The 12,292-nt window shown below is 41.3% G+C and overlaps 1 protein-coding gene across 1 annotated transcript in view; it reads right to left on the bottom strand.

Moving 5' to 3' along the window:
* The window catches only part of T265_15368 (hypothetical protein), a gene marked incomplete at both ends in the record, with an annotated part of 47,291 nt that overhangs the window by 16,809 nt on the left and 18,190 nt on the right, over positions 1 to 12,292 (bottom strand). The window contains 2 exons of the mRNA XM_009177752.1: positions 1,637 to 1,835; positions 7,575 to 8,504. Coding sequence (XP_009176016.1) covers positions 1,637 to 1,835; positions 7,575 to 8,504 — 1,129 coding nt within the window. The remainder of the gene's footprint in view (positions 1 to 1,636; positions 1,836 to 7,574; positions 8,505 to 12,292) is intronic.

Raw genomic sequence — 12,292 nt, 5'->3', positions numbered from 1 at the left:
AGCTTTGCAACGTCGAACTTGGTTTTCCCTTTCACACCCTTGACCAGTTTGGTAAAAAGCAGTAGTTCCCCTGTAAAATGCACTCCTTAGTGAGTCATACATGTGTGAACAGCAATACTACCTGATATCAAACAAATCCAAAAAACAAATGTTGCTACACAATTTCGGTCGTTAATCCACATCACTACCTATTTTGCAAGCTTGCCTCTAAATAGAGATTTTGTAGGAATCCTTAAAAAGGGCCTCTTACAATTTCCGAAGTCCAAGAAACGTGTGTATTTTGGGCTTTTCTAAGTCTACCGAATAAACAGACAGCCATATAAAAACTCACCGTCTAACACAGATTAACTCCCCAAACATGTCTATCTTGGGGTCTTTTAGAGATCGAAAATAGTTATTCAAGTTGGCCTGAGTTCACACACACATCTTGTCCAAGAAAACAATGAAGTACAGGGTAAATTAAGCACCGCCCAATACAGTGTTTGTGTAATATAACGCACGCTGTCCTTTATGGAAGTCGTTTCCGGACTTGCAACATGAGCTTTGGAAATTTATCTGGATCAAAGGTTTTTGCCGAAAACAAACCAAAATCACGGATATTTGTCTGGTTTTGATTTTTTTTCAAAGTAGATGTTTTCAGACACGCGATTAGTGCGAAACCTTCTTCGGAGGAGTCCATAAACCTATATCTTCGATTCCAGTTCTCGCTAGTTACTCATTATCACTGCCACCGCGTGTGCGGACATTCCGGTGTAGCTCAAGGGGACGTAGAGACGCAAAAATCGTCAAACCATGGTAAGGTTCCTGTCATTACCTTCTTCAGCACTACTGGATTGGTAAAGTAAGAAGGATTTTGAGACCGGAGCCGGACTACGGGACCCCGACTTATCCATCGTGGCCTTTCACCCTTAACCAAAAACGATCTTGACTGATTGCGCGATGATGCAAAGCCGACTTAAGAAGACAATATGCCACTAATAGGAAAGATGCCTACTCTATGAAGGGTCATCTCCAAGTTTTGAAATATAAAAATACCAGGTGAGGTATGCATCCATGCATCGCACATCATTGTTGTACTGTCTTTCTATAATTATAGCTCCCTACAATCTGTAGAAACGCTTTTTAAAACTTTGAACAACCCAGAAATTAAAAAAGGGGGTAAAGTATTAAGTCCTTGTTAACTGAGTACTATGTCATTTCGAAGGTTCTCCGGAAGCAAATCTTAAAGGTGAGATCGTAAACAGCACAAAAAATTTCCGGGGTAACCAAAATACACGCAGTGGGGAACTGAGCAAGCCAGTTAATAGAGTGAACCATACTTCACAAAACCTGTACGAGAGCTACTTATTCGAACTTTTTTGATCATCTATGGTTCACTAGCGCGCCTTATAAGTCGTTCGCTTAAAGTTATCGAGATTTCAGCCAATCAGTAAAACTGTAGAGTGTGAGGTAACTTGGACGTAATCGAAATTAGTGACCTATACTGAGTGATCTTAGTTAAATTTTACGAAAGCGGACTGACTGCTTAGCAGCTGATGACAGAAAATTATCTGCTCAACGCTTTAGGTTTCTGAAAAATCCAGTAAAGTTTAATGACGAGGAGGAGATTTTCGGAACCGGAATCTAGCTGACTTACCGCTTGTTTTCGGATGCAATCCTTCACCATGCACTGTGTATCGTACAATAAGCTCGCGACTGAATTGACTCCAGCCGTCTGGTATGGGTCCTGCCGTCCATTCGACTTCCAAGTCTCCATCACTGTACAGGCGAACAACCAGTGACGCCCATGTGCTATAGGTTAAGTGTGCCTCTTCCACACATGCGCCTCTAACGAACTTTGGACGGAAAAGTAAAGTTTGTAAGAACCGACACATATAGCAATACAAACAAGGAAACATGCTCTAGAGGCTGAAGTATTACGTGATAGGAAAGCAATGCTATTCATGAAAAAAGTTTTCTACACATCTGCATGCACTCGTAGACAACTCGAAACCGTAGCTGCACTTAAGAGGGAGAAAAATGTGAGGTAAATATGCTAATGTCTTGGGACTAACGCGTTTGTCACGGTTTCATCGTATCTGCTCCTTAAACACAGAAAAATGACACGTTCCAACACCTCCGAGACCCAACATATAACGCAGTGGAAAGAGATCTCGTCTAATGGGTGAAACCAGAAAAATCAACAAGACACCTGCGCTAGAAGTGGTTTGTTGGAGTCTGGATGAGTCTCACGGTGCAAAAATTAAATAGGTTAGCTTTGAAATGATCAGTTCTGGATCCACTAGACAACACAACTATAGAAATTGCTTTTCATAAGCAGGTATAATTCGACGGGACAGTAATCTTTCATCTTTCTTCCCATATCGGTTAAGAAAGAGGTAAAATTGAATAGGTCGTATTATCTTCCGAACAGTCCCGTCATTAATAAGACACTCCGGTTTCCCATCTACCTCTCTCTACGGTTTTCGGACAAGAATATTTGTGAGACAAACCCATTCCCACCCGAAATCTAATAGACTTTTCTTGATGGTGATGAAAAATATCTTTAACGAACTGTTTGGTGGAATGTTTTGTCAATCTTTGGCTGGTATAGTGCGAAATGCAGAGAAATGCTTTTCTGGACTAACCGCACTAATGAGTAACAGAGTAAATGCCTTAATAGGGCTTTAAACTATGTAGCTGAGCTGCACTAGCTACATGCAGCGTGTGCGATTGATGAAAATTACTTTTAGATGAACCTGTTATTCTCGAGCGTGCGTCGCGCAGGCCAACTCAGCACGTATTTAGGCCCACAGGGAAATTTTAAAGAGACACCTTTGAGTTCTGTCCTATTAAATGTGCTTGAAGTGGTTGGAGTCTGTCTGAGTCTATCTACCAGGGTGAAATTGGTAGTGGACTATACATATATCTGATAAATCTCGAAAAAATGCATTTCAGTCCGTCAGATTATAAACTGCCCGTAATCCGGGAAAATCAGTTCTCAGTAAAATGACAGTCTTGTGTTTGTTTTTCGCGGCTGGCTGACATCAATTTTCGTATTGCCACCTATGGACAATGAAATGACATTCATGATTTTATTCAATACCATCGTTTGTAAAGCAGGTAAATTACGATGAAGAAAGCATAACATTTTCCATTGCGTTTTTCTGTATACATATACGTAGGGGAAAATTCGCTAGGTAAACATTCACCACGAAACTGCATCCTGTATAGAAAAATTGTGCACGCTTTTACATGTATATCCCGCAAGCCATATGAGTCTCGCGTTAAATTGCTGTCGTTCTGTCGACCTTAGCTCTACGTATGAACAGAAGCTTTGAGGTAAGAACAAACACTAACTGATGCAATACTGACAAGGAGACACCAGAAGGTCGATGATGCCCTAGATATTGTGATAGTATTCTCAATAGTATTTTCACGTGAATCCTCGTGCAGAACATCAGAATATCAAAGGAAAATTGCTGCAGAATAATACGGAATGGTACGTGAAAAGATACAAGCTGGTTTGTAGTACTTCCATAAATTATAGCAACCCCACATACAGTGGATACTGCTCTCTAAGTAAATAATAGTCCGGAATAGCCACAAACGTCTAATTTCGATGAGGAATCGGATTACTGAGGTGCGGGCGGAGGCTTATTTCCGATCGGTTATGGAGCTTGTGATTCAGCCTCAATATCGGTACACTGAACTTCTCCATGACCCGTGAAATGATAGAATTTTGTCCATTTCACACGCAATTCTGAGACACTGAAAACTAGGTTTTACGTTGTCCTCATCTTGACTGATCACCGGTACCTTGGTAAGACACTTTCGCCCCAAACTTTCTTTCTCACACCATCTTCAAAAGTGCAGGTGCAACAAAATTTCCTAGCCTGACTGAATTAGAAATGCCCTTGCTACGTTTTGCAATATGGACCACTTTTTAAACAGTGACGTACCAATCCAGACCCAGTTTTTAAACTTGAATGAGTCCATTTGCATCTCAGACCACAACTTCCAGATTAAAAACGTTGCTAAACTAATTGGGTCAGTTCTTCGGACAAAGATGTTATCCAGTCCCACCTGGAAACATAATCGTGGATTCATATATGCTAGAACACTGCATATTTTTTACAGCACCGTCCATTTGCAAACTGAAATGGTCAAATTGACACTCGAATTAATCTTTCATCAATCAGGTTTCAAAAGCAGGTAAGAAGAAGCAATATCCTGATGACTGATGGGAAAAGCTGTCCCGTTGTAAGGAGATCTTGAAGAATATCAGATATTGAGACAATTGTAGTCAACAAAATGTCAGCATGATGTTTCAAAGAATAATGAACTATCCTTTCTTGAATAGGGAACCTAAACGTAGTCGTTAAAGCGCTTTGAGTGATGTGTATGGTAGTTATTAGCGCTTTTCATTTGATCACTTAGACGTAGTTCACTGGTTTACCATAAATCCTATTATTTTCTGAATAAGTGTGTAATTTATTTGTCTCCGTATCATTCTCTGCTGTGGACAAACTAAGTAATTGTACGGAAGATTAAGAGGAGGCGAATCTATAACTTGAAGGTCAAAGAGGACCGTATAGGTATTGCGTCTATAATTCGTAAGTAAATGGAGTTGGAGCATTGAAACATATAACAAAGTACAATAAACGCTCAAGGTAACCTGTCAAAGAGGAAACCGGGCTACCTTCCTGTACCTCCTACAAGCAGAAAATGATCAAATTTGCATGCACAAAGGGCTAGGCTGAAGAAAAGATCACAAACGTTTCTTTGGGAAAAACTTGTTACGCTTAAAAATGTGCTTTATGAGAGGCCGGTCATTTCCATTACTTTGGAATCCATCACGCTTTTGCCCAATGGAGGAAAATGTATGATGCTCTATAAAAGACCCTTCATCGAGCAAGTGAGTACATAAGCTATTAGCAGCAGTGCCTCTCAAGCTGATTGGGGTGTCCGACCCCAAGTGGTCCTGTCACGGAGTGTCTGGCGTCAGACCTCACCTAAATGCCCGGTAGAATTCTAAACCCATGATTCGTTGTTGGTCCTCTGCCAGGTTCGGACCAAATATTCTCACTACTCGTCCGTGGACAAACGACCGTTTGAATTGCTTAACAGCTGACGCTACCGGAAACCCAACGCAGACGACCACACCGGTCATTGAAAATAATACCGCGGTCCAGGTTGAATGAAATTAGTAGAACGGTTGATATGACTCATTGTCGGCCCTACCAAGGAATGGCAAGACCAGACACAACTTCCGGTTGTTTATACAAGATGGGTTTTGTATCGTCGAATCACCGCCGCTCCAACGAAACACAGTGAGCAGTTGTTGTCCTGGCAATTGATGACTTCGAATAACTGTCTCTTTTGCGATCAAGTCAATGGCATGCAGTTGTGTAGCACGAACTGTAAAGTGCTAGCTAATTCGAGGCACGTTCGGAAATCCTTGAGGACACAGGGCTCTCGCTTCCTTTGTCGTACTCGCCGCAGCAAGTTCATCGAAGAAGGTATTTGCAAGAGAAGGTAAACAGTCTTGTTTTTCTAGGCTGGAAGATGGCTCACTTATTATATGGACATTCTATAAGACATCCTGAAAAATAAAGATATTTCAGCTTTAAAAGCTTTTTTTCAATAAATATGAATAAAACCTATTTCAGGGCCTGTTTACCGGAACCAGAAAAAGTTGTTTAGGTGGTACATTAGAGAGAAGTTTGGAAAATATATCATTCATACTCCAGGATGACGGCTATCTAATCAGCTTCATTATAAGCACGAAAAGGCTGCTTTGCTGGAAGAGAATTCGCAACAGCTAGTACAAGGCAGTAGGCGAGAGCTGTAAGGGTTTTCAAGCGTGTTCCAAATTAGCTAGCACGTTGCAGTGTGAAATTTATAAAGTGTCAGAAGAGCAACCACCTACTGTGTTTTGTCAAAGAAGCGGCGATCCGGCGATACAAAACCCATCTCGTATAAAAAACCGGAATCAGTGGCTAGGCTTGCCATAGCTTGTTAAGGCTCGCAATAAGTCTACCGTTCTAATACTTCTATCCAACACTCTCCGGGTCTCGTGACGTTTGCCTGTGTAAAATTTAAAGTGACCGGTGGGTTCTTATTCCAAATTATCTGCCCACTATCCTGTCCTAGCCTTGATTGCTTCCGAACAACCCAGGATAGCTGAAAAAAATTTATCTTGTTTTGTAGCTTTATCTTGCTATCAAGAAGAGTTCAGTAGATTACTGAACTCTGCGCTCAAATGTCACATAACCTCCATGAACCCCACTGCTGTGCAATAAATGGTGGACAGAGCAGAGAACCTAAATAAGTTTTGTTGCCAATATGTCCACTCAGACGTCGCACACCTCATGGCTGTCTTCTTTCCGAATGAACAGACGAATTTTTGGCAACTGAATCTTTTCCAGTGAAGAAACTACCAACAAGGCTGCTTAAAACTCTTCAAAAAACCCATGACCGGTTTCGCCGTTTTCGGGGTTCATCATAAGCGGTGTCCTCAAGTTCCGTAAACCTTGTGTTCCACTTGAACCAAAACTGGACTGATTCTGACAGACACACCCATTTGCAAATTAATTTGGTTTTCACGGGAGACTCACTGAAACTCTCGTTAGTGATATTCCTCAGCTGAATGCGCTGGACAAATGCCGCCCCTGGTTTCAGCTGATACGATATTCGAGATATCGCAGCAGTGTCCGTATCAAACTTCGACGAGGTCCTAGAAATGAGGTGCGAACCAAATGACTTGTTCTTCCTTACATTTATAAATCGTTCTCATGGTTTTGACTAGTGCGGTGGAAACAACAAAATATTCTGGACTACTCGCAAGCATCACAATTTCACTAGTGTAATGCCTGTGGAAATTCACAGAATTACCTGTTGTTCAAAGAGTGAACAATCGGTTTTCATGTTTCTGTTGCGTTGTTTCGTCTGTGACGACTGATGTACTCGAGGACTTAAAAGATTTACTAATAAGGATATTCAATGCTTAGCCATAAAACACTAAATACTCATAAGGTTGCTGCGAATTCTTCAAAAGCCCATGACCGGTTTCGCACTCCGGGCCAATCAACTAGGCGCAGTCTCGGAGTTTCCGTGAACCTTATGTTTTACTTGATCCCGACTTGCACGAAATTAGCGAAAGCCCATTTAGGTTTGCGTGAGATTCACCTGTATCCCAGCTGAACGAGTGATTTATCCGGTTTCCAGGTGAGTCTCCGCAAAACCAAATTTGTTTGCAACTGAGTATATTTCACTGATATTCAGTGTTACTATCTTCGTAATATATGGGCACATTCAAAGTATCTGATGCGCATATTCAGATTTCCTCTGGAATCATTCAACATATACTCTCTCTTCCTGATTACTACCACGTAACCTTAACTTACTCTTGGACCTGTGGGTCTTAATTGTCTTAAATGCAACAAGGGATTACGTTTACTGAATACTCAAAGATACCTTATCACTGTTGCTTAATTGCCAGATCAAATAACCAACAATCCAATAACAGTAGAACTACAACTGTCCATCAGAGAACCTTCAAATGAATACAAACTGACAGTATACAAACTCACATTGACTACTGGATCAGGAAATTTTTCAAGGAGATTGGAATTCTTTGGAAGAAACACATAGGCACCGGATGCTTGTGTTCCACCTGTTTCACCAAAGTAATACAAAAGCGCAACAGTTATGTTCAGGTTTGTCCCAGATTGTGGATGATTTGCACTGATCACCACAGGGAATTCTCCGCTACCACGTACCAAGGAGAGTGTAGTCGTTTGCGACAACCGGGCTACACCGGAACACGAGGTAAAGTCTTCAAAGAATGCGAAATCAGACAACTGTGGACGAGATGGCTGTTTCAGTGCCAAATAAAACGTCGTGAAGCCTGTAGGTGATGCTGGTGGTCCAGCGGCAGCAATATTAAAAAGAATCTCCATATTTGCTAGATAACGTGACGACTTCCGCTCTGGAATTTGCATTGTTCTGTCAGTAATGGGAAGCAATTGATAGGGAAGTTGTTTTTGGCTGATGTCACGCAGGTCTTTTAGAATTACGCCAGTTCTTGTGACTTGCGATTGATCAATGTAGACTGGTACACGAATCCACGAGCTCCATAGATTCCATCCAGTGGGGTTGTAGACGAAAATGTACACGCCACCTTCTCCCCGGGCATTCAAGTATGGTTTCCATCCCTCGGTTGCTTCACACAAGCTTATATTTAGAAGATCACAGAAGACTGGATTTTCACCACCGGTCATGCTTCTAAGATTAGGTATCAAATCAAACATTGCATCTGCTATGACTGTCTGGCATGACTTTGAGGCAACCGAAAGAGTTAGCGCATAGTCGTTTGCCACATGTTGTTTTTCCGTGCCGGTCACTGCATCGTGATGTTGCATCACTCCCAAGGCTTGACGCAGTTTATCGACCATGGCTTCTTTGGGGTCCTTGTAGCCGTGGTTGGAGGATTTGGCGACCCGGTTTGCAAACACATTTACCTACAGTATGTGGAATAGGATGAAATGAATTAAAATAAGCAATCTCGTTGTTGGCAGTGTATGTTACTCAAAACACTGATTGTCTTTCGACCACAATTTCCACGACTAGTCACCTATCCGTTACAGGCTAGACGTTTTCTTGCCACCAGAAGCAACAGGAAGCAACGGGAATGCAGGTCAAAAATCGGGGTTTCAACTCCCAACTTTAGTATTGACACTAAAAAGCTACCGAGGTCAATATGAGACTACTAATGGGGAACAGTAGCCTCTATTACACAACGTGGTTTGGGTTAATGATCAGGGGAGGAATGTTTGCAAAATGCAGTAAGTTAGCGTAAAAATGCTATCGGTAGTGATTTGTGCCTGGAATCCATATATATTTTGTTCAAAGCAATCTGTGCGGTAAAACAGAATTTTCGAAATTGCACAGACAAAAGGAAATTACTGAAATAAGGGCGCCACTTTCACGCCAAACATCTGGAAGCAGTAGTAACAATTGTTTTGTCGTACACACACGAAAAGCACTCTAAATCCGTCAAGCCAATCGAAAACACTTCTGAGCCGGGGACACAGTCGTGTGCCACATATTCCGACTAGTGTAGGCAAAATAAATCACAACAATGTAACTGATTGTTTCAAAAAAGAAATTTCACAGAGCAAATAGTTTAAACATGCTTACATAACGTAATTTTGAGGTAGCATTGTTTCTACCGTTGTGTAGGATGCAAGTGAAAAGTTAATTGTGAAAAGAGTAGTTTTCTGTTGATCGTGAAAGGGCCTAATTAGTAAGGAAGTCACTGAAGAGTAGATAGCATTAGATAGTAGTGCACGGCAATAATGCTTCCCACTCATTCGCAAGTAAGACAGTATGGACCCTGTCAGGGAAACATGAGTTATCTGTAATGTGATTACTAGCAGCGTTGCCAAGGTGTGAATTGCGTCAATCAAGGCTGGGACGAGAATAGCTGAACTGAATTGGAGAAAGGTCAACCAACAAACCTGGTACATGTTTCCGCCAGCCTAAATTGGGGGAATAGTTACTAGTTAAGTGGTATGTTGAACACTGTTCAATTCAAACCTACACCCTTTATCTAAATTTTGCAGAACTAAGATCAGCAACTTCGCAATATTTTTTTTGTGACCATCCAACCTGTTTTTGGACAGCCGAGTCTATGACGTCGATAATCCTGATGATCCGGAACTTGTTCCTTTCCCACCATGGGACGTGACGGATGGCAAACAACGGCGCGGCGAAGCCTCAGAATAAAGTTTGCGTCAACAGCTGTCAAAGCGCTGCTTCAGAATTTATGTCAGGTAGACCAGGAACCATTGGTTGTTCGAACAGCAAACACAGTGGAACTTCTCCGACATGGAGTAGCAGTGAATGCCAAATATCGCATAGCCGTTTAAGAAAACTCATCGCTCAAGATTCACTAGAAGTTGTTTTGGACTCTGAACAAGAATGATCGGGATGCGAGAGCCAGCGAATTCTCTGTCATTTCCCCGAACAGGACTTCGATCCAACGCAGTGAACGGACGATTATGGATAACAGAGTGATCTCCGATCCAAGTGACATATGCACGACAACTTCGAACCGGAACATATATTGATAAACGTTTGTCCAACTGATTTTGTGACGCACTTCATGGTTTGTTCATCCATGGCATCATGCTTAGACATCCATCATACCAGAAGACACTAGTCATCACATAGCCATCTGACTCTTTTGCACTTCCAAGGAGTGGTGGTTTTGCAGAGTTTAATAGTATAAAGTACGAAATAAAAAATGTTGGGAATTTTGGGCCTTACAGCTTCCAAATATAGCTGTTTGTCTTCCGATGGATGAAAACGATACCAAATGGGATGAACGGTAAGCATGTCAGTCTTCTATCATATCGGCTGCAGTCCAACGGTTTGGGGATATTTGTAGTAGGGATAGTGAAACTTTGTCAGACTGATGTTGCATGATGAGAATACTAGGGTTAGCATAGCTAGTGTATTCATAGCATCCCAAGTTTTCAAGTGCGGTCTTTATTAATGGACAAATCACCAAAAACGAAGATTAAAATACAGGGGACAAGTGGGCCCAATATTTTTGGGGTGAATACCACCCATTTCGGAGAAGTGGTTGTTGTTGTTGTCCATACTCTGCAGGTGTAGAATCTTGCGTTAAGAATGATTCGCTGGTTTGCGGGAGTAATGCACTTTAATTTGGCTTTCGAGCGCTTGCAACTTTTCAATATATCCGATTAACAGGAGCTTATCCCACCAAAACATGACGCTAGTCCAAGCCCTTTCCGCGTTGGTATGAGTGCACCGTGTACCATGATCATTGGCTGATCCAAGAGAGTAAAAATTATGACAATCTTGTTTAAGTACCTACACTCTAAACTGCCTATTCTAGTATGGGAAGTTGGGTTTCTATTTATATATCCTTAAGCCATCTGAAATCATAAAAGTTTCACGCACGTAGAAGCAGTCTAAGGCATCGTTATCTGGTGGATCTCAGTTATTTATGGAACCCAGTGGGGAATAATTTTGTAAAACATAATAGTGGGAAGGTGAATCTAGTCAGTCAACTCCCGTAGTCAGCCCAAGGTAGTGTGTCTTCAATAGCAACAGTCAGTAAAAGCCATTAAAAATTATCGCAGGAGGCCAGAAAGAAAAAAAACAAGAGGGCGTCTTCACTACTGTGATAGAAATACTGACCATAAGTTCATCTGCTAGAAAACGTGTTTTGAGGGAGGCTTAAATAACTCTCAAGTGATTCTTTTCTCGTGTTATTTTGTAACTAAATGTGCTACACAAAAGTCGTCTCAATTCTCAGTTGGTGGGATATTTAAGATAGTGCAGTATGATTTCTTGACAGAACACAAGACTCGTGAGGTTGCTGAAAACTTTTCGACTCTCACCCATCATGGGGATCATCAGACTGGCACAGTTGAAAAAGAGGTCTGCTAGGATTCAGCTGATAACTTCGTTAAGACATATTTGTTTGAGAATGTTTGTGGTTCACGAAATGCGTGCATTTGTGCTCAAATGGAACATAAGGTTGACTGCCTACTTAATAAGCTTGAAGAAGGGGAATTTTGTCGCGGTATTTTGAGGCGTTATAAGCGAACTTATAAGTCAAATGTTCAGTCAACAAAATGATCGCATGTGTTCAAAATAACACAGGACGCCTCTCTGTTATTTTGATTAAAGTAGGTTTTAATGAGGGACTGACGCAGCTCGAGAGTAATCAGTTTAAACCACACTACCTCTGAAACGTCCAGTACGGAACTATCTCGTTTCGGAGTATTCGTGCGCTCTGAGGATCGTGATTTCAGCCATTTATTTGCGTGTCATTGTTTTGATTATTTTCCCTGCCTTACCAAACGTGCGGCTCTACCTTACTGGAAACATTGATTAACCAATTGTCAAATAACTGACCACATTTTCAACAGATAAGCAGAATGTGCTTATTGATAGTTTGTTTGAAAAAGCATTGTTTTAGTGGACAACATGACAGAATGTGAGTGACATAACCTTATTTGTGTCTTGTGATACTGATGATCAATCCTTTGTAAATCGTAACCTACGTTCGATTGCTATGTTTTGTGGCTCAAATAGCAAACAGAACATTGACTGGCGGTCCTCAACGGTTTTTTTGTAAACCAGCAAAGCCCGCTTCTGTGCTAGCCACTTCAATTCTTCTAAAAACCATTAGGATTGATGTATTCCACCAAAAAGATCATTCACTAATGTACCAAACAAAGGGAATTGTATCAAGTTCAAATGAACACAT

Source organism: Opisthorchis viverrini (assembly GCF_000715545.1).
Source record: "Opisthorchis viverrini unplaced genomic scaffold opera_v5_451, whole genome shotgun sequence".
Lineage (NCBI taxonomy): Eukaryota > Metazoa > Platyhelminthes > Trematoda > Opisthorchiida > Opisthorchiidae > Opisthorchis > Opisthorchis viverrini.
The sequence above is the reverse complement of the archived record's forward strand: the minus strand, read 5'-3'. Positions and strand labels throughout refer to the sequence as shown.